Below are 22,674 nucleotides of genomic sequence, written 5' to 3'. Positions count from 1 at the left end.
GAACCCTGACACAAGGTAGGCCTACTGGGCAAAAAAGGGATGCCTTTCAGGCAATTTTAGAAGCTGTCATTCATTCATTCTCACCATATAAATGAATGACAGCTTGGTCTTGGTCTCTTGTTTATCCTCATAGCATCCAGGTGGAATAAAATAATGGCACCTGAACTCTTCAATTACACAATACAGTTTACGAATAAAAGATTTCCCTAGAACTTAACTTTTCTCCTTGACAGTGTCAGGCACATATAGGAATTTTGAGTAGACGAAATTCCTCAAGATAAGAAGGAATTTTCCAGTCGATTAATTTGGGGGAAAAAATGGTCTGAGGTGAACAGTAAAAATTTTGATAATTCTAGGGTTATGCTATTTCACATTCGCTGTTCATAATGTACACTGTGTATCATACCCAAGTTTAACAAAAAAAAAAAGATTTCAATCTGTGCAGTAATGGCACCAAAACCAAGATGATGTATTTGACTTGTTATGTGATTGTTTGGCATGCAGATAATCCAGTCTTTTGTATCTGCTGTCATGTGCTTTACAGTATGCAGCTGCTGATTTCAAAAGTGAAAGTCAGAGTTAGTCTGCTGCTCAAATGCTTACAGGAGGAGGAAGAACAGGAAAGAAAAAGCAAAGATATCTAAGTAAAATCCTTAACTCAATCTAGACCAATAGGCATTAAAGTTGTGTATTAAAAATAAGCTACAATATTGGAAGTTTTTGCTTGCAAGCAACTCATCTCGAAGCTAGACGGATAACTTAAGCAAAAGGGTAAGAAATATACATTCTTTCAGTGTATTACTACATTTTGTACTGCTCTTTAAAATGGAGAGTCCAATATCTAGTGTTTGCTGTTAACCTCAGTTTATCTATAGATTATTATATGTGTAATGCAAGTATTTTCTGGGGCTTTTCTTCTCAACGTGTTTATGTGTGTTGAGAAACTCTTTCACACACACAATCAGCTGTGAAGTTATAAAGGAAATGCTCATGATCTTGGTAATTTGTGACTGCTGACTGCAGTGGCATTACTGAGGTGTTTGACTTCTGGCACACTGCAGCTCCTCAGATCTCTTCAGTTACGTGTGTTTATGGGTTGAACAGCTCCAGTGTTTTCAGTAAGCATGGACAAACCAGTGTGCCTGATCAACACAGACTCAGATGGGAAGCTGTGTGTGCAGCCGGCGGCACTGCAGGTCTTGCAGCAGATCCAGCAGCCGGTGGTGGTGGTGGCCGTGGTGGGTCTCTACCGCACCGGGAAGTCCTACCTGATGAACCACCTGGCTGGGAAACAAACAGGTTAGACATACACAAACAGCGTCCACATGTCAAGCAGATCAAAGCTACCTGTAAGCCATTGTGTGAGTTTCTGACATGTGTTATCCTTTAGGATTTGCTCTGGGCGGCACTATTGAATCCAAGACAAAGGGCATCTGGATGTGGTGTGTGCCCCATCCCACTAAAACAGGAACCACTCTCGTGCTGCTGGACACTGAGGGACTCGGAGATGTGGAAAAGGTAAAGTAACCCCTGAATTACTACTATCTAAGAACAGTATTGGAGCAGTTAGTACCAGAACCCAGCATGAGTTAAGAACAAATAGATGTATAATAGTCAAGTAGTTTAATAATAATAGTCTAGTTGTATCCAGTTGGTTTGATAAAAACTGTATTATAAATTTACAAATGACACAAGACATTTATTGCATCCTATTCCCAATTGTGTCACTAACCCCTCATTCTTCTTAGTAAAAAAACAACAAGATCTAAAATATAGAGATTTTATTGGTAAATAGAATATGTGACTTTATTTTTAGTGAATTTGGATTTCATTTGAATTATTTTGGTTTTTAAAATTAACTTCTGCTGCATTAGTTTTAGGTGGTAATTATTCAGATTCTTATTGTGAAGCAACATTTTAAGCTTGCTAAACATTATGTAAGCACATTAAGTAGTTTCAAGAGTTCACACTTAGCTGATTATTGATAAGTAAATGCATGTTTGGCATGCTGTTATAGGAGAGAGCACCAAGCTTTTAAGATTTTTGAGCCCAGGGCTCCCACCTGTTTCATCAGGTGAGGGGAGTCTAAGCTCAGGAAGGTCTTGAGAACTCCCCTGTATTATGCTAGGGAAGAGGAAAAGAAATTAGAGTGTACAGGGGGATTCTTCGAGATGAAGACGGCTAAGGTAAGGAAAATTCAGCTGTTTATGTGTGTTTGGATTCATCTGATTGGTAAATTATGTGATAGCTAATGCGGGACCAGCTGTGGTCAATCATAAGCCAGTTATCCTCTCAAGATTATTTTATAAATAAACTTCACTCAGCGTTAAGGAACATTTTATCAAAAATACTCAAATGTTTAAATTTATTTTATTTATTTATACTTTTTGAATGTTTACAGTTAACTAAAGGCTTTTGTGTAAGCTCTAACATTAGATTCCCAGGTGATATTTTATTTGGCACAGTACTTGTTTAAATGTACATAGCAGTACTTTCAACCTTTTTGTGTGTTTATAGCTTAAGGCAGAGGTGTCAAACTCAGTTCCTGAAGGGACACAGCTATGCATAGTTCAGCTTTAACCCTAATTGAACACAGCTAACCAAATTAATTGATCACTTCCGGAGTTGGCCCAGTGCTGGTCTGGATAAGTAAAAAAAGATTTTGAACTATCTGGGCCAAAAGTTTTTGCTGTCTGGCCAGCTGAGATGGCAAAGGTACACACACATACTTTACCCAAGTAGAAGTACAGATACTCATGTTTAAAACGACTCTGATAAAAGTTAAAGTACTGACTAGACTTTTGTACTCAAGTAAAAGTATATGAATATGGCCTGAAAACATGTATGTATATATATATATATATATATATATATATATATATATATATATATATATATATATATATATATATATAAGTACCCATTACTACTACAAGTTTTAGTTTCACTAGGTAAATATCAGTAAAAAGACATGGGGAATAGATCTTAAATAAAATTCAAATTCTACAGATTTATTGTATGGGTGAATAGATAAACTAAATTGGCCTAGTGTATTAGTGTGTGTAAATGTGAGAGTGTTACATCCTATTGATTTATTAATATGAACTAAATTGTCATGATCTAATCATGATTGCACCACTAAACACATGAAAATGAAAGTTACGAACGTGGTTTAAAATTGTAGTGAGTGGAAAGCACAGATATGTGTAAAAATGTAAGGAGTAAAAGTAAAACGTTGTCAAAAAACAAATGGTGGGGTAAAGTACTGATACCTGAAAAATCTACTGAAGTACAGTAACAAAGTATTTGTACTTCGTTACTTCTAATCTCTGCTGGCCATATGACCCACATTAATTTTGCCTCTGTATTTCCAGCTCAGTAATTTTAGTCCGGTCTGGATCTATATTAATGGTGTGAAACAGATGTGTCGATTTGAAAATGGATCCAGCGAGGAGTCAGATGCTGTCAGGGTGTTGTGGTGTGAAGAATTTTACTGCAATTAATGTTAAAGTTAATAAGTAAAGTAAAAAAAAAAATGCTATAGAGTATTTCCAGATTATTCTATGTTCAAGAATTTGCTTCTCTTTCTCAGGGTGACTCGAAGCATGACACCAACATCTTCTGTCTGGCTGTGCTCCTGAGCAGCACTTTGGTTTACAACAGCAGTGGAACGATCGACAACAGGGCCATAGAGGAGCTCCAGTATCCTTCTTAACACATGTCTACACAAGGAAACACAAATACAACACTACTTTGTAGTTTACTTTTAGTCTTTTTTTTTTTTTGTTACATTTTTATTTTCCTATGTGAGTAAAGGTTATTATGAGGAAACACATTGTCTTTACATTTACTTTCTTTACTGAAAATTTCAGATGTAAAAAGTATTTTATGAGCTGTAGCTTTAGTTACTGGGGGTGTGACGAGATCTTGGGCTACAAGATCTCATGAGACTAAATCACGACGAGATATCTTGTCGAGGTGAACAGTTGTCTTGTGAGTTGTGATGTTATGATGAAGAGTGAGAGTGAAATTAGCATTGAAGATTTGAGGCAGATTTGGATTTTAACTGCACATCAAGGCCCCGTTTACACTAGTGCATTTTTGTTTTAAAACGGCGTTTTGGAATGAAAACGATCCTTGTCCACACTAGCTTTTCACCTAGCGTTTCTGAACAGCTCTTCGTCTACACCAAAACGCACATCATGTGATCACACATACACTCTCTGGCAAGCGCTGCAGCCTGTCTACCCAGATGAGAGCTCTGCTAGTTGGAGTGTTCATCAAGGATCTCCTGCTGGATCTAATCTCACTATATTTGCTAAACGTGATATTTAATTCATCTTGTTGTCTATATCCAACAACATATTCCCCGACTTTGGTCTTTTGAATCTATTAGGATACTTGTTCTCAGGTAACGTGTTTTGGCTGATCGCAGAGATAAATTAATAATTAATCCAAGCACGTACACTGTGTATATTGAGTAATTGCTTGCCTTTATTTCCTATAATGTATAAACTTATTGTATGTTATACTTTTGTAATGGCCATTATTGATTATTAAAACTGATATTCAGAAAAAGAGAGGGTATGTTTTGTATTTTTAATGAAAATGAAAGGAGGCAGCAATGTTAGGCTTCGTTTTGTTATAAATATCCACACAGTGAAGATGACGCTCATAGATGCTGCACAACGCCCCCACATTTCTGCTGTCTTTTAAGTTGTTAATATCAAAATGAAAACAGCAGTTCCTTCATGTTTTTATTTTATTGTTTAGAAACAATGTAGCCAGGATGATGTGAATGAGGTGATAAAGTACAGTGTTCCCGTTGAAAATGTACCTGACATGTTCTTGGGAGTCTGTTTTCCATATCAAACTTGCAAAGTCTGAACTTACAAGGAGAGGATGCAGAACTTTAACTGTGTGTAGGCTACTTAATATTGAGCAAAAGCCCCAATCATACAGGCGGATGTCGGCAGCCCCGCCTCCGTTTTCAGATGTCTCCGTTTCCACCATCCACACTAAGACGGAGCTGCACCTTTTTCGGATAAAAACGGCCTCTTCAGCATTTTTAAAACGCTCCATTTTCGGCGCTCGAAAACTCCGGCGTAGTGTGGACGGATGGCGTAACCGTAGCAAAACGTATGCGTTTTCAAACTAAAATGCATTAGTTTAAACGGGGCCCAAGTGCTTTGCACACAGCTGGCAATCAGGGCTGCCTCAGTGTTGCGCATCACTCGTTTGCTTGGGTGAGTGTGACAAAAACACTTTTTTCATGGGAGTTCAAAAGTTGCTGCATCCAAATAGCACGTTAGATATGCTTATCTCATAAGCAAGTCAAAATCGTCGTGAATACAATTTGAACTGAGACATGTGGGGTATTCCTATTTTAGTGGCAATATTGCTGTGCAGTACCGACATGTAAACGCCATAATCAAACTATTGTTGTCATGTAGGACTTTTAGGCGCATTTTGCGACGATAAACCATACACACATGGCTGTTTGACATTATTCTCTGCACCTACTGAGTCAGTAAAGGACCACATACACACACATCTCTAAGCGCACACACATAGGTAACTCCTGGAGACTGTCTCTACTCTCTGAGGCGCCATGTATTATATTATATTAAAACATTACATCCAGATGCACAATGAATAGGTTCTTTTTTCTTTTCTTTTTAAGTTTTCAGGTTCTGCAGATTGCAATGTCCCAAATTTTCATTGCCAGACTTAAGCCAATTGTAATCGTTTGTTTTTTGGTGCAATTTGGAATTTCCCCAACCAATCACAGAGCCTGGGGGACCAGAGTGAGTAGGTTCTTATTGACATATTACTTTGCATGATGACATAATTGCATAATCGCAACTCAAACCAACATCTTTATGTAGTATACAAAACAATTACTGTTTTCTCAAATTGACTGGCCATCTCAGCAAAAACATTATTTGAAATATGTCCATTTAGATTTGTATGAAAACGTAGAGTTGATTATTCGTAAAAGTAATACAAACACTTTTTGATAAGAATTTTTTAGTTTTAAATATAACTGATAATAAACAGTTACATTTTTTTAACAATTGCAGCTTGTGTACTTACTTTTTATAAGTTGTGAAATTAACAAGTTTGTGAAAGTGAAAACAATTATAGCACTAATGGAATTTATTGCTACCTAAATTACCAACACTTATACATGTTAACAAACATCAGTAAATTAACAGTTATGAAAAACAATCTGAGCTAGCAATTTACTCTAGTGACTGAAGCCTGCAGCCACTGCTCTTTTGAGTCACTTTTTAAAAATTGCTAAAAGTAGCCAAATTAATGTTAAAAATTGCTAAATTTGTTGCTAGGTGCTTTTTGAAAAAAATAAAAAAGTTGCTAGGATAGTATGAAAAGTTGCTAAATCTAGCAACAAAATTGCTAAGTTTGGAACATTGAGCCTCTTTCTTGACAGGATATTTGCTCCCACATTCTGGTGCCCAGAATATTAACTGCCCTGACTGAGAGCAGTTACTCCTGGCCCCACAAGATAATCTGATGTGCCATCTTACAAAGTAGTCAAGATTTCAGATGTGTGGGGAATAGGAAAAACAACAAATTCTTCCAAATGGTTTGGCCAGCTTACAATTGATTTTCATATTTAGAATCACCAATAAAATTTAACTGTCTCTTAAATTTTATTTACATTTAAATTAAAAAAAGATAACTATTTTTTTCAGTTTGCCCAAGATACTGTGCATGCACACTTGAAGAGAATGAGATCACAATACGGCTGATAGTTTTTCTGGAATTCTTACTTTTCTTTCTGGAAAATTAGACGTTGTATTGACCATTACATGTTTTCCTCATTCAACACTATATGAGTGACACAACATCTTTAGTTGAGGGCAGCCCTAATGAATGCTTATCGAGTGGTTGGACAGTCACTTTATGTTTCTACCTGAACAATCTGCCAGATATGTTACTGAACTAACAGAGTGCATCAAGGTCAAATCGTCAGATGAAGATGTTGATGATTCCACTGAGTTTGTAAAATTCTTTCCTAGTTTCATCTGGTCTGTGAGGGACTTCACCCTCGAGCGAAAGATTGATGGCAAAGATGCCACAGAGGATGAATATCTAGAGTTTGCTCTGAAGCTGAAACCTGGTAATATACTGCTGAATCTCATGAGCTCTTACAACTTTGTTAACAGATCAACATTACTCTGATACCACATACTGGATAAGACTGTAGCTGCCAAATTTTGAATGTACTGTTTAAATTTGTATACAAAATAAAGAAGCCAAAAACACATCTATTGAAAACTTCAATAAGTCATGTGTTCACACAAAACAATATAACATGAAAATGTAGCCAGTGGGAAAAAAATCAACTTATACTGCACAAAACAAAGAAAAACAACAAAACAGAGAGATAAACACCAATCATCTGCTACTGCATATAGTATAGAATGCAGCTTTGCAGTATTTAGAAACAAAAAACAACAACTCTTGATTGGGTTTTTGGATGTGTGGTTGAATGTCAAAACAAAATATTAGAAAAGTTTTGGCTTTTTTCGAAACACCAGTGCAGAGCCGTTTAATAGTTCAGTGGTTAGAAGTATTAAGCTGGCAAATAAGGAAAAATATCAAATTTATTTTAGCAGTAACAGCAAATTATAAGGCTACAGCTTTTTAGACACATTGTTTTTCTTAGTAGGCTTGGCCTAATTTTGTTAAAGTAATAAATGTTGGACAAAGCGTAATAACACATTGGCACAGCACATAACCCTTGGTTTGCCTTCACTTTTAAACTGCTCTGAAGCACACTTGTACATATACAATTTGCTTCCCGTTAAATTCTGCTATGCAGCCGTTTTAAGTTTTTTAAATGAATTAATTAACATTTTAAAGACAGTCGGTCTGCAATGTCAGTTGCAGTGTTATAAATGAAAAATAGCATGCTTGACTATTTGCAGCAGATCAACCTCATATGGACTGCCGGTAAATGTATGATGTTATTTAGGCTACGCTACTATTTGCTCAAGCAAAATTAAACCCAGGGGCTTCTATAAAACTTAACTTAGAAACCATCCTAAAAATAAACATATGCTGAATTACTTAAAATGGCACATGCAAACAAAAATTGAGATTTATAAAACTTCTGCATGCATTTTCAGCTTTATTCTACTGTGAAAAAAAACAAACAACGAAAATCTAAATATGTAGATTTTAGTTTGTTCTGAAAAAAAGAGGCAATTTTCTTGTTTCTGCTTAATTTCATTTTGAAAAATAAATGATCAAAACATACACAGACCCTCATTATTCTTTAGAACTGATAAAACTCTTGTGTTTATCTGTTCTAGGCACTTCGAAAAAAATAACAAGCTTCAACCTTCCCAGGGAGTGCATTCAAAAATTCTTTCCCACCAGGACATGCTTCACTTTCCCATTTCCAACAGCTCCAGAGAAAATGTCCACTCTGGAGAGCTTGAGTCCTGCTGACCTTTCCACTGAGTTCCTGGAGGTCACCAAACGTTTCTGTAAGTTTGTCTTTGACAAGAGCGAAGTGAAGCGATTGAAAGATGGACACACGGTCACTGGCAGAGGTGATTTTAAAGGGAATTTGAAGAGTTTGCCTGTTTACAGTGATCTCTTGTTCAGTGCCTTTTCCATATCATTGTTCTTGATTTCTTTTCTTCTTTGAAAGTTCTGGGTAATCTAACAAAGATGTACGTGAACACAATCTCCAGTGGGGCTGTGCCTTGTCTGGAGAACGCAGTGATTGCCATGGCCCAGATTGAGAATGTGGCCGCAACGCAGGAGGGTCTGGAGGTGTACCAGAGAGGAATGGAGAAGGTTAAGTGCTCCTTCCCCCTGGAGCTGGAGCAAGTCTCCTCAGAGCACCAACGCCTCAGCAGCAAGGCTACGCAAGCCTTCATGGCTCGATCATTCAAGGACACTGATGGGAAGCACCTGAAGGTTCTTGAGGTAGGCTAGATCTTAACCAAACAATATGCCCTGGCTCACCAACAAACTAGTCTTGCATAGACTGACCTTTGGCTGCTTTGAATGGTCAAGGAATGATCCTTGTTTTATAAAAGCGGAAATGGTTTTGTTGTCATTTTGAGTTAAAAGTAATTATAAAAGGCCCTATAGTAAATAGTTTTCTCACTTTTAATTGTATAATAGTATCACAATATTTGAAGGTTTTTCCTCTCGTGAATTTACACAAGAAAAGCAGGCAAACAGTAAATTTAAGATCTGAAAAAGGTACACAGCAGCCTCTGGTGGATTCGTGAAAACAAAAACTGCAAAAAAACATACCTCCTGGGACGTATTTCATGTTAGCCAGAAATGTATACAGCGGTACACATCAATAAGGAGCCTGGGTTGGCGTATTTGCAGGATTTATGCAGTGAACCTTGCATACTTTCAATAACCCATTGATTAGTTAAATTATTAAATCCTCATCATCACCAAAGTTATGCTCACAACAACAAGTAATGGATTAATGAGTGTTGTTTCATGGTGTGTCCTTTAATCTGAATCTTGATTTTTTACTCTCAGGTTAGGCCTAATTCATAGTCATTTCAAATTACCTACAACTTAATCAGAGGTCTATTTTGTAGTGTGTTCCTGCTGAAAGTCTTAAAACTCTATAAATTGAAGCTTTGCTAGGCAGTATTTGTAATAAATTCATTTTTTTATTGCAACACTGTGAAATACTAATAAAAATTGAAAGGTAAAAACACTCAACAATTGAATAACAAAATACTTTCATCAGTATGCTCAGATTAGGAATGCTTTAAGGTCAGGGCTATCAGTGTTTGTCTCATTTTTGCCCTGCCTTTGTAGGAGGCAGTGGTTTAAAAGAATATGATACAATTCCGTCTGTAAAATGTAGCTCCTTGTTCATCTGAAAACACTGCACCAAAGATTGCTGACAGTAAAATCCTCCACTACTGAGTGCAATCTGGCCATAATGTAACTAATGGCTAGGCCCACACAGAATCTGCGCGCGCATAATTCCGCAGATTTCTAGCTTTATATATAACCATTATTAATTCTGTTTATTTACTTGAGTAAATGTGTAAATCTGAATTTATTCAGTAATTTATTACTTTTTATTTCATATATTAAGGTTTAAGTTATGATACTCCGCTGGATACTCCCAAAATAATTACGCAGAAATCTGCAGATTTTTACCAAAATTCTCCACAGAAATAGCAAAAAACGTCCGCAGATTCCGTCTGGCCCTGCTGATGGCTCCCTGGCCATTGTGAAGGAGGAGACGGAAAAGCGACAAAAATCTAATGCTTTTATTCATTCATTCATTTTCCTTATTCCATTTTTTTTCAGGGGTCGCCACAGTGAAATGAACCAGTGGATTTGATTAAATAAGTAAACATAAATTAAACAGGCAGCAGTGGTTCACTTAACTGAAAGCAAAACAAACATAAGCTACAGGCCTAGTTCTCTCTCTGGTTCCACTGCCGTACAGCATTCAAATCTTCCATAATGTTGGTTCGTCCAACAATCCAACTCCTAAAAATACTGTATATTTAAACCAATCAGAGGACAACTTCAAATCTGCTGAAGTGTGCCATATGCGTTAAGACTGTCAGATGTTTGGCCACTGTACTGTGCTAAAATAACAAAAATATTGTTTGTGTGTATTTAGGGGAAAATCAATAAGCTCTTTAATGAATATCTGTGTCAAAATGAGCAAGCTTCAGTGAAGAAATGTGAGGATCTCCTGCTGTCACTTTCAGCTACAATGACTGAAAAACACAAGCAAGGTTTCTATGCTAAACCTGGTGGCTATGATGTCTTCTGCAAAGATCTGGAGGACATTGTGAAGACGTACAAAAGCCAGGCTAAAAATGAAGTCCAGGTCTGTCCATATTATGCAGCATCAGGATTATTTATCATCTTTTCTCCTTATTATAGACTTTTGCGATGTGGGTGTTTATTAATTAAAGGTTTGGTTATACTAACGCTGTAACAGTGAGTCATTACTAGCTAAATATAACGCTTTACTTGAATGGGGGCTTTATAAGACATAAAACCTTTTTAGTCATGATAGTGTATGACACATTTCATGAAGGTAAATGAGATCTTATGCATGATTATGACAACTGTTATTACATTTTATTTGCTCAGTTATGGCATTTTAGATGCAAAGATGACTTTGTTCATGACAACTTGTTATGACACAAACAAATACAAAACAACCGGTTTTTGTCATTGTCATAACAACTTTTTGTTACCAAGATCACACAACTTGTCATAAATATAACATAACTATGAATATGATGAGGCCCTATTAAATGTCATGAATGTTATATTAACATCATTTATATGTTTTATTTTCTTTTACAGCTGTACAAGCTGAATTTTTCATTAAAATGAAATTAAATATTAAATACACTGTTAAAATGTCATAACAGAGCAAATGACATTTAATAACAGTTGTCATAAGCATGCATAAAATCTCATGCACATTATTTAGTCTTATTTATATAAAGGTTTTATGACAGTATTATGAACAGCACTTCAATTAAAGTTCAACAAACATTTAAGTGTATTTGATTTTTGTGTTTGCTTGTCATTTAAAAAGGCTCATTAATGGTCCATCTAAAATGTCTTTACCTGTAAGGATGTGCACAGTTTGTGTGAGTTAGTTAAGGGGTGGTGTTTGGATTAGAAAGCAGATGTTTTGTGTGTGTCAACAGGCTGAAATGGTCTTAGACAAGTTTCTGAAGCAGAAATCAGTGGATTCTAAAGCCATTCTGCAGGCTGACAAAAAACTGACTGAGAAGGAGAAAAAGATTAAAGGTGAGAGTTTTAACCTTTTCAAATCTTACATTTACCTTTTCTTAAAGGATCAGTTAACCACCAGCATGAACATGGCCTGATCAATTACTCAGACCTAGTGATGGCAGATTCACAAATGAATCCTTCTTTATAACCAGATCCAAACCTGATCAAACACAACAAAATCCACTAAGTAGGACATGAAGGAGCACTTGGTAATTAATGACAGGTGTGTTTGATTAAAATTGCAGCTGAACTCTGCAGGAAGGTAGATCTCCTGGAACAAGGTTGAGCATCTCTGTCCTAAGTGAACCAGTTCACCAAATCGAACTGAATCACTTGAAATGGTTTGCATTTCCAGTAAGCACAAATGACTTACTTTAAAACATGCCTGATACCCCTTCTGACTCCTTGAAATAAACCAATATTTCTAGCTATTCAGTTACTAGAACAGTACACTGAGTGATCAGCTGTGAAAAGAGAACTGATGATGATGATGATGACTGTGAGCTGAACATCAGATCTGCCCATGCCAACTACTAGAGTGGCTCTCACTGCAGTCAAGAATTACTCTGGTGCTTCTCTAATCTCATTTTTGGTACAATCAGTTGGAGCCAGGTCAGATAAACAGAACAGAATCAAAATCTGGTTTCATTTAGATGTGTCCGATTTGAGAATTGATGAGCTGATGATAACGCACATGCTAGTAAATTTTCATCTTTTAGCAAGTTAATAAACCTAAAGAGATGTGTTCTATATTTCTCAAAAGTATTTTTAGCATATCCTTTAACAAAAATGTAAAATACAAAATGTCTCTTGTGCTTCTCCAAGTACCATAACAATAATATTGTACCAAATACACATGATTTCTGAAATATTTGTAAATTTTTCTTTTAAAAAATAGCTTAAAGTTTTTTGAAAAGCATTACATTAAAGTTTATGCAGTCATGCTTTTAAATTAATTATCATTAATACTAGCAACAATAATGGTTTGTGAAGTTAAACATTATTTTTCATAAATAATCTAATATATTTTCAAGAATATTTAACCTAACACAGAAAAACAATGCTAAATATTAATCATTTAGACCACTGCACTGTAATGGATATCACTCAAATCTTGTTTTCAGGTAGAATCAGATACCGTTGCTTACAGATCAGCAGTACTAAATCAGGAACGTTTTTTTATTTTATTTTTTTCCAGATGAGATGTATAATACTGTGCATGTGTGATTCAACTGGTGTAGAATCAGTACCTTACTGCCTGACACCACAGCAGCATCTGAATCAAACTTCACTGATTTTGTGTTAATGATCTGCGAGCGCTGGCAAACCAAGCGCTTAAATGAGGGATTAAGCAAAATATACATTTATTTCATAAAATAACAATCAAAATGGAAATAAATAGTAATGGATCATGGCCTAGCATAAAGGGTTTCATGCTGCCTTTGTGTTGCAAAATTTAACTTTAAGAATCTTTTCAGATTATTATATTCTAACTTACTGAAATTATGATTGATGACTATTTATTGAGACCTAGCCTGGTACAACTGTCATTATGTCATTTTTTCATTCAAATAAACTGCCCAAAATATTTTCCTTAAAGTAAAACAGTCTGTTATTACCATATATTTTTGTCCTCCACTTTATGTCAATGGCCAGAGGAAATGGAGAAAGCAGTTCTGCTGCAACAGGAAATCAAAGCTAAAGAGGAGACACAACGGCAACTGATGGAGAAGATGGAGGCAGAGAAAAAGAGTAATGAAGAGCGGATAAAGCAGATGAAGGAGAAGATGGAGGAGGAGATGAAGCAGCAGCGGGAGGAGGCACAGCGTGCCCTGGACAGCAAACTAAGGGAGCAGGCGGCTCTGCTGGACAAGGGCTTTCAGGAGAAGGCAGACATGATGAGCAAGGAGATGAAGGAGTTCAAGAGACAGGCGTCAGAAGCTGAGAGTAACAGAGCTAGAGAGTTTAGAGAGCTGCTAGAAAACTCCAACAGGAGACACGAGAAGTCGATGGCTATGATGATGCAGCAGCACAGAGAGCAGATGCAGCAATTACAGAATATGCAGAACAGTTCTTCAGGGCTTCTTTGCCCCCTTCTTTTGCTCCTTGCTGCAGGGTCAGGTGGCAAAGGTAAACGATGTTGTTGTTGAGGTTCAGTCAGTTGTAATGCTACACAAATACACAAAAACTGCACCTATACAGGTGTCTAGAGATGGGCTTTAAGGTTGCTTAAGTCATGACCATCATACTAATCATTACCAGTTTGTAAATGTAAAAGAACTGTCAAGTGTCAGGCCAGTAAAGCATGCAGTGCCTCAAGGATCAGTTTTAGGCTCTTTGCTATTTTTATTGTAATCCAAACATAAAATTAAATTACAGATTGTTGGACTTCAAAGGGTCCAGAGCATGTTCAAAAATGGGTTTGGAGTCAATCTGTTAAAAATTATAAGTTTTATTTGCTCAAGCAGGACAGAAACCAAAAGTAACACTGCGCATGAGAGGTTAAACTCTAAACTCTCTTTCAGAGATGTTTCCTTTTTATACCACAGTACTCTATCATCCTTGTCTTCTGTGCATCTTCTCTTGACGGTTGACCTCTAAGGCAGATGTCACCTTAGTTTTGCAGTACTTCTTCATTCTGGGCACGCGATTTGCTGTTCTTTGCAATACTACTTCTCTATTTCTGTGCAGTTTCACAATAATCAACACTTTATAGGTTGATTGCTAAAGCCCTTTCATGTGTAATGGGGCGATCCCCAAAGGGGAGGGGTTTCCCACTCGTATGCGTGTAGTGGGGGATCCCCAAGGGGGAGGGGTTTCCTCACTATGCTTAGGTGAATGGAGTTAGAAATTAAGCTCGCCACCCCTTTAAAAGTGTGGAGGTTTTGCTTCCGTTATCTCCCTGGCATGGAATAGTGGCAGTGTGTTGAGTGCGTGCAAACTTTTGATGTGCGTTAAGCATTGAGCGTTGAGCAGTAAGCCTGCAGTGTTTAGAAAAACCTGTAATTCTGTGTCTTTGGCCTGCGGAAGTGCAATCGCATCAGCAAGTAACGGTATGTCTCTGTTTATGTCTCTGGCTATTTCTGGCGAGTTTTAGAGCTGTTAATTAATAATAAATAATTCTTTTAGCTACATCCATGTATGATTGGTGGATTGCTCACCATTTGCGTTAAGAGCCAGTTGACTGGGCTGCGGGTAAGTTTCTATTTGAGAGTCTGTAAATGTTTTATCTAGAAACATGATTTTAAAACGTTAACATGCGAATGAATATTGACTGGTTGTTTTATAGAGAGCCCGTTGCTGTTTTGCTGCTGTCTGGCGACCCGTTTGTGCTACGGAGGGGCGATTTCACTTTCCTTCTCGGCACCTGATTGTGTGTGACTCGGTTGCGTCAAGGCAGTGTGTGTGTGTGTGTGTGTGTGTGTGTGTGTAGGATTGTGTGTGTGTGGGTGTGAGCGCGCCCTTATTGTGCGAGGGTGCGCTAAATTCTTTCGACGTTGGCGCGGTTGTGAGTGTGCGTGTATGTGTGCAGTGTTGTGATTTAACTATTTGGTGGGTTTGTATTTTGTTTGTGTAAATTGCTAAGGGCTGTTATTGTTCAACCTACATTTCAATACTAACAGTAAGGATTACCTTATATGGGGAGGGTTGTGTTATTTTGGCTTTGTTTGTTATGCGGGTGGTTTGTTTTGAGTGCGGGTTAGTTTCTCTTTATTAATGAGTGTTTTGTTTTGAAGGTTTCGTTGCACTGGAGTGTGGCATTTTCCTCTTTTTCCTTTTGATCTTTCCCAATGGTATATCCTGTGTAATATTGAGTGTGAGAGCAGTGGCCACTGACAACCATTATACAAACCATTGTATTGTTTTGTGACTTATTGTAATTGATTATCTGTTTTATATGATTACATTTTAAAGAAAACTCTTTAAGTGTCTAATAAAAGATTGTTTGTACACATCTCTGCTTTATTTCCATTTGTTTGGAGAAAACCTGAAGTTGTGGGTAGTAAAGTGAACCTCTATTTGGTTATATTCAGTACAGTACGGGCCCCGGCCACATTTGGCGTAGTCGGCAGGGTTCCTTTACAAGCAGGGGTGTGTACTCAATCCTTGGGCACTTTGTGTGTTTGTTGAGACCTTTTTTTATTATTTCGTTTCATTTTGTTGTTTATTGTGAATGCTTTTGTGTGAGTGTGGTTGTTTTACAGCAGCAAAACAGCACCGGGCAGTGATTTAAAGGAAGCCTTCCAAGACTCACCGCTGTTCAGGTTATTAGTGAGTATTTGTTTTGTTTTCTGTATTTTTTTTTTTTTGTTTTGTTTTTTTTCTTTACCTTAATGATGGAGAGTGAGTTGGATGAGCTGCGCAGGCAGGTTCAGTCCCTGCAATCGGAGAATGAACAGTTACAGCATCAAGCTAACTCTGCAGCCAGGCCTTCGGTGAGTGCTAGTTCTGTTGTTGATACCAATGCCCATGCCTCTGGTGTGTCAGATGCTTCTAGACCCATAGCAGAGCGTATTATTCTTATTCCTAGAGAGCGACGATGTTCCACGTTTAGTGGAAGGGGAGATGAGGATGTGTTTGAGTGGATAGAGGAGATGAAGAGTAATTTACGGGCCAGAAATTTACCAGCAAGGGAAGAAGCCCTTTTTATCCTTGATCATCTGGGTGGGTCTGCTAGAAGTGAAATTAAATTTAGACCAAGGGTTGAGAGAGAGGATCCAGAAAAGGTGTTTTCAGTGTTAAGAGAGTTATATGGATGTGCATACTCTTATATCTCCCTCCAGGAGCAGTTTTTTTCTCGTAAACAGGAAGAAGGCGAGTCCTTGCAAGATTTTTCACATGCCCTGTTCGCTTTGATGGAGAAGGTTGTACAATGTGCTCCGGGTGGTGTCCCTAATTCTGCTATCTTACTTAGGGATCAATTTGTAGAACACGTTGTTGACAATAGTCTATGTCGTGAGCTTAAGCGTTATGTTCGGCTCCATCCACAGTCCACTATTCTGGATGTAAGGAAGGAGGCAATTAGGTGGGTTGATGAGGGATTTCGTCCTGATACGCGTGAACGAAGTCATTCTGTCCCCTCCCTTGCTACCCAGTATAGGGTTCAAGGACATGGTCCACCATCAAGCAGTCGAGGTAATTCAACAGAGATAGCTGAATTAAAGGAGATGTTAAAGGCCCAACAAGAGCAACTTAATCGGCTCACTCAAGGCCTGCAGCAGCTGCAGTCCCAGCATGCAGGTAATCCATCTAGGCGGGTGAACCCTATTATCTGCAGACGCTGTAACCAACCAGGGCATATTGCCCGGAATTGTATAGTGGATTTTCGTAGATCCACTGAACAGCCGAGGGTGGTGTCACAGCAGAGTAATGCAGTGGGTGCTAGTAGGCCGTCGGAAAACTTCAACCCCCTGAATTGTTGAGCCACACTTCAGGAGGGGTAGCCACTGGCTCACAGCCCTCTGAGTTGAAAGGGAAGCAAGCACTTTGTAAGTTAGTAGGTAATTGTCCTTCTGTCACTATTACTATGGGTGGGGTAGAGGTTCCATGTTTACTGGACACTGGGTCCATGGTGACAACTATTTCAGAGGGATTTTTTTTCCAACATTTTGAGCCTTGGGGCAAAGAGAAGTTACAACGCTGTGGATGGCTCCAGCTACGTGCTGCAAATGGTTTAGAAATACCTTATTTGGGTTACCTGGAGTTAGATTTTGTTGTTCTTGGGAAGAACATCCAGAATAAGGGGGTACTTGTGGTGAAAGACCTGCCCAATTCCTTACCAGGTGGGTTTCCTGGGCTGTTGGGCATGAATGTCATTCAGGAGTGTTTTAGGGAGTTGTTTAGTCAGCATGGTTCCAGTCTTTTTGATCTCCCTACTGTGCGGGAGGTTCCTGCATGGTATTCTGCTTTGCAGTATTGTAGGGAGACTGAAACTGACAATTGTGAGATTACAGAAAGATTGGCTAGGGTTGGGGGTCGAGAAGCAGTGCGAATCCCTGCTGATTCGTTGCGTTTTGTGCCTGTCACATTTTCCTTACCCATAGGCCCTTCACCTTTATTGCTTTTTGAGCCACTAGGGATGGAGAATTCACTTCCGGCTGGTCTACTGGCCTCTGTATCTTTAGTACCAATTGTTCGGGGTGTGGCTTTTGTACCCATAGTTAATGTGGGGGAACAGGATTCCCTGTTGCAGCCGCATGTAGTAGTAGGGACATTGTGTAAAGTTCAGACTGTTCCACAGCTAGATGTTATGACTCCACCAGAGGAACAGGCCCATCTTCAAGCAACAACTGCATTGCAAATGGTGAGAGGGGACACAGTGGAGGAGGCCATCCATACTTTGGATCTGCCTCAGCTGTCTTTGGATCAGCAGGCTCAGGTTAAATCTCTGCTGAGTAAATATAGATCTGTTTTTTCAGCTCATGAGGGTGATTTGGGTTGTACTGAGCTCATAACTCATCAGATTCCTTTGCTTGATAGTGAGCCAATACGGCAGAGATATCGACGCTTGCCCCCTTCTGATTATGAGGCAGTTAAGGAGCATATTCACCAGTTGTTGCAGAATCAGGTGATTAGAGAGAGCTCTAGCCCGTATGCCTCTCCAATTGTGATTGTGCGGAAAAAAGATGGGCAGATTCGTCTTTGTGTTGACTATAGGCAGTTGAATGGTAAGACGCGGAAGGATGCTTTCCCTCTGCCACGAATTGAAGAATCACTGGATGCCCTGAGTGGAGCCCAATGGTTTTCCACATTGGATCTTGCCAGTGGCTATAATCAAGTACCAGTGGCAGAGGGAGATAAGTGTAAGACCGCTTTTTGCACGCCCTTTGGGCTATTTGAATTTAATCGAATGCCCTTTGGGTTGTGCAATGCCCCTAGTACCTTTCAACGCCTTATGGAGCGCATGTTTGGGGACCAAAGGTTCCAGACTTTGTTACTCTATTTAGACGACATCATAATTTTTTCGTCCACTATTGCACAACACTTGGAGAGGCTGGAAATGGTTTTTGTTCGACTGCAGCGAGAGGGTCTTAAGGCCAAACTAGAGAAATGTTGCTTTTTCCAACAAAAAGTAAGTTACTTGGGGCATGTAGTGTCTAAGGAGGGGGTATCAACTGACCCAGCCAAGATTAGTGTGGTGGCAGAGTGGAAGCGTCCAACTAATGTGACTGAGTTGAGGTCCTTTTTAGGCTTTACAAGTTATTACAGACGCTTTGTAGAGGGATTTGCACGGTTAGCAGCCCCGTTACATCGCCTTGTTGCAGATTTGGTGGGGACAAAGAAGAAGAGGGGTTCAGGAAAGTCAATTGAAAGTTGTTGGACCGAGGATTGTGAACTGGGCTTTCAAAATTTGAAGCAGCGACTGGTGACTGCTCCTGTACTGACTTATGCAGATTTCTCTCTCCCGTTTGTGTTGGAAATTGATGCGAGTCATTCTGGGTTAGGGGCTGTGCTGAGTCAGGAGAAGGATGGGAAGCTGAGGCCAGTTGCTTATGCTAGCCGGGGGCTTCGTCCCACAGAAAGAAATATGCAAAACTATAGCTCCATGAAATTGGAGCTATTGGCATTAAAATGGGCGCTAACCGAAAAGTTTAGGGACTACCTCTTAGGACAGAAGTGTGTAGTGTACACAGATAACAATCCCTTGAGTTATCTTAGGACAGCCAAGTTGGGTGCTTTAGAGCAGCGCTGGGCTTCTCAGCTTGCAGCTTTTGATTTTGATATCCGATATCGTCCAGGCCGTGTTAACGGTAATGCAGATGCCTTGTCCCGTCAGTATACAGCGCTACCATCTTCACAGAACGATTGTGGCACCACTTTGCCTGCAGTGTTGGTAGAACTTCTGCATAAGGAACCGGTAGTATTGGCACAAAACACCATCTCTGTTTTCCCTACCACTTCAACTGTAGATTTGCAACGGGAGCAGGAGCGGGATTCAGTTATTGGCCCAGTGCTCAACTTTTTCTCTTCTAAAGTGTATCCAACTAAAGAGCAACGTCAGGCTATGTCCAATAGATGTCGGGAACTGCTACGTCAGTGGAGCAGGTTATTTAAGAGAGATGGGTTGCTATATCGTCATCTAAAACTGCCTGGTGGGGGGGAGGAAATAGATCAGTTGCTGCTCCCTGAGGTTTTGCAGGCAGAGGTTTTTCAGCAATTGCATGGCTCTCATGGTCATCAAGGTAGAGAGCGTACCTATGAGCTGATACGCAACAGATGTTATTGGCCTGGGATGGAGGCTGATGTTCGAAAGAGGTGCCAGGAATGTAGTCAGTGTGCAGTCTCAAAGTTAAACCAGCCACTAGCCCGTGCACCTATGGGCCATTTGCTGGCATCAAGACCAAATCAAATCTTGGCAGTTGATTTTACTACATTGGAGCGGGCTAGTGATGGGCGAGAACATGTCCTGGTGATTACAGATGTGTTTTCAAAATACACTCAAGCTGTGCCCACACGGGATCAGAAAGCAATCACAGTAGCTAACATCTTGATCCACGAGTGGTTTTATAGGTTTGGGGTACCTGCGCAGATTCACTCAGATCAAGGTCGAAATTTTGAGGGTGCAGTGGTCTCTCAGCTTTGTCAGTTGTATGGGGTTCAGAAGACTCGCACTGTTCCATATCACCCTCAGGGAAATGGGCAGTGCGAGCGTTTTAATCGAACCCTTCATGACTTATTACGTACATTGTCTGTGGAACAAAAGACGTCATGGACTTGCCATATCGCACAGGTATGTTTTGCCTATAATACAACGCCTCACCAGACTACTGGTGAGTCGCCGTATTTCTTGATGTTTGGGCAGGTTCCTAGACTTCCAGTTGATTTCTTGCTCACAGCTGTGGATGCACCTGTCAGTGGGCAGGTAAAAGATTGGGTGGATGAGCATAGAGAGACCCTAAAAGAAACGTATAGCAGAGTGAGGGCTCGGCTGAATAGAGCCGCAGAACTTCGTAGGAAACGCCATGGTCAGGTAGGAAAGGAGTCTGCATTGCAAGAAGGCCAAGAAGTTTATTTGCTTGACCAAGGTGTTCGTGGTCGTCATAAAATTCAAAATCATTGGTCCAGCACTGTTTACAAAGTGGTCCAATCCCCGATAGGTAAGGGTGGTGTATACACCATAGTAGAGGCTGATAATCCCTCTCGGGTGAAGCAGGTGCATAGGTCCCATTTAAGGTTAGTACCTAATACAGGAGGCTCGCGGCACGTGGTTGAACCAGAAATGGGAGTGTCAGAAGATAATTGGGATAAGGTTTTAGACTCCTCAGTGGCAGTGGATGAGGTAGATGATTTGGACGTAGTCCTTATAGGGGTTAACCCTTTTGCCTCAGGTGTAGTCGAGGTAGAGCCACCATTGGAGCAGGAAAGGTTGGTGAGTGCAGAGACTCCTCTCCCTGCTATTAATCCCCCAAGGGAAACAACAGAGGGCGATAGGCGACGAACTACTAGGGCCACTGCCGGAAAACATTCAAACCCGCATCATTTGCCAAGGGCTGCAGTAGTCGTTCAACATGTACATCTAAATAGAGAGGGGGTGGATGTCTCATTGCAACCTAGTCAGGCTCAGAATAGTCCTTTCCGTCCATGGTTGTAAGTAGTATCATCGGGACGATGATAGAAAAGCCAGGGGTAAATGTAATGGGGCGATCCCCAAAGGGGAGGGGTTTCCCACTCGTATGCGTGTAGTGGGGGATCCCCAAGGGGGAGGGGTTTCCTCACTATGCTTAGGTGAATGGAGTTAGAAATTAAGCTCGCCACCCCTTTAAAAGTGTGGAGGTTTTGCTTCCGTTATCTCCCTGGCATGGAATAGTGGCAGTGTGTTGAGTGCGTGCAAACTTTTGATGTGCGTTAAGCATTGAGCGTTGAGCAGTAAGCCTGCAGTGTTTAGAAAAACCTGTAATTCTGTGTCTTTGGCCTGCGGAAGTGCAATCGCATCAGCAAGTAACGGTATGTCTCTGTTTATGTCTCTGGCTATTTCTGGCGAGTTTTAGAGCTGTTAATTAATAATAAATAATTCTTTTAGCTACATCCATGTATGATTGGTGGATTGCTCACCATTTGCGTTAAGAGCCAGTTGACTGGGCTGCGGGTAAGTTTCTATTTGAGAGTCTGTAAATGTTTTATCTAGAAACATGATTTTAAAACGTTAACATGCGAATGAATATTGACTGGTTGTTTTATAGAGAGCCCGTTGCTGTTTTGCTGCTGTCTGGCGACCCGTTTGTGCTACGGAGGGGCGATTTCACTTTCCTTCTCGGCACCTGATTGTGTGTGACTCGGTTGCGTCAAGGCAGTGTGTGTGTGTGTGTGTGTGTGTGTGTGTAGGATTGTGTGTGTGTGGGTGTGAGCGCGCCCTTATTGTGCGAGGGTGCGCTAAATTCTTTCGACGTTGGCGCGGTTGTGAGTGTGCGTGTATGTGTGCAGTGTTGTGATTTAACTATTTGGTGGGTTTGTATTTTGTTTGTGTAAATTGCTAAGGGCTGTTATTGTTCAACCTACATTTCAATACTAACAGTAAGGATTACCTTATATGGGGAGGGTTGTGTTATTTTGGCTTTGTTTGTTATGCGGGTGGTTTGTTTTGAGTGCGGGTTAGTTTCTCTTTATTAATGAGTGTTTTGTTTTGAAGGTTTCGTTGCACTGGAGTGTGGCATTTTCCTCTTTTTCCTTTTGATCTTTCCCAATGGTATATCCTGTGTAATATTGAGTGTGAGAGCAGTGGCCACTGACAACCATTATACAAACCATTGTATTGTTTTGTGACTTATTGTAATTGATTATCTGTTTTATATGATTACATTTTAAAGAAAACTCTTTAAGTGTCTAATAAAAGATTGTTTGTACACATCTCTGCTTTATTTCCATTTGTTT

At 39.6% G+C, this 22,674-nt stretch overlaps 2 protein-coding genes across 7 annotated transcripts in view; both read left to right on the top strand.

The window, feature by feature from the left end:
• The first annotated feature begins 573 nt into the window (after positions 1–573).
• Positions 574–22,674, top strand: part of si:ch211-209n20.1 — a 38,498-nt gene continuing 16,397 nt past the window's right edge. Inside the window, exons 1-10 of one of the 3 annotated variants that reach the window (XM_087248617.2) lie at positions 574–771; positions 1,105–1,299; positions 1,391–1,518; positions 3,593–3,702; positions 6,957–7,147; positions 8,346–8,588; positions 8,690–8,970; positions 10,664–10,876; positions 11,718–11,820; positions 13,462–14,546. In XM_087248617.2, coding sequence (XP_087104743.1) covers positions 1,125–1,299; positions 1,391–1,518; positions 3,593–3,702; positions 6,957–7,147; positions 8,346–8,588; positions 8,690–8,970; positions 10,664–10,876; positions 11,718–11,820; positions 13,462–13,955 — 1,938 coding nt within the window. In that variant the 5' untranslated portion in view covers positions 574–771; positions 1,105–1,124 and the 3' untranslated portion in view covers positions 13,956–14,546. Of the gene's footprint in view, positions 772–1,104; positions 1,300–1,390; positions 1,519–3,592; positions 3,703–6,956; positions 7,148–8,345; positions 8,589–8,689; positions 8,980–10,663; positions 10,877–11,717; positions 11,821–13,461; positions 14,547–22,674 lie in introns of those variants that run through there. The other 2 variants (XM_088650301.1, XM_087248619.2) reach the window with 2 other exon arrangements.
• Positions 14,595–22,650, top strand: LOC137490952 (retrovirus-related Pol polyprotein from transposon opus-like). 4 transcript variants are annotated; one of them, XR_015942526.1, is made up of 2 exons: positions 14,595–21,750; positions 21,827–22,650. XR_015942526.1 is itself a non-coding variant. In XM_088650065.1 (2 exons), the coding sequence occupies exon 2, from the start codon at positions 17,333–17,335 to the stop codon at positions 21,395–21,397; it is 4,065 nt and encodes a 1,354-aa protein (XP_088506191.1). In that variant the 5' UTR covers positions 14,595–14,858; positions 14,935–17,332; the 3' UTR covers positions 21,398–22,650. The 4 variants fall into 4 exon arrangements, 2 of the variants coding, with proteins under 2 accessions (XP_088506191.1, XP_088506190.1); XR_015942525.1 differs by having other exon boundaries at positions 14,595–21,892; positions 21,987–22,650; XM_088650065.1 differs by having other exon boundaries at positions 14,595–14,858; positions 14,935–22,650.

The sequence above is a fragment of the Danio rerio genome, chromosome 4 (genome assembly GCF_052040795.2).
Source record: "Danio rerio strain M-AB ecotype USA chromosome 4, GRCz13ab, whole genome shotgun sequence".
NCBI classification, from domain to species: domain Eukaryota; kingdom Metazoa; phylum Chordata; class Actinopteri; order Cypriniformes; family Danionidae; genus Danio; species Danio rerio.
The sequence above is the reverse complement of the archived record's forward strand: the minus strand, read 5'-3'. Positions and strand labels throughout refer to the sequence as shown.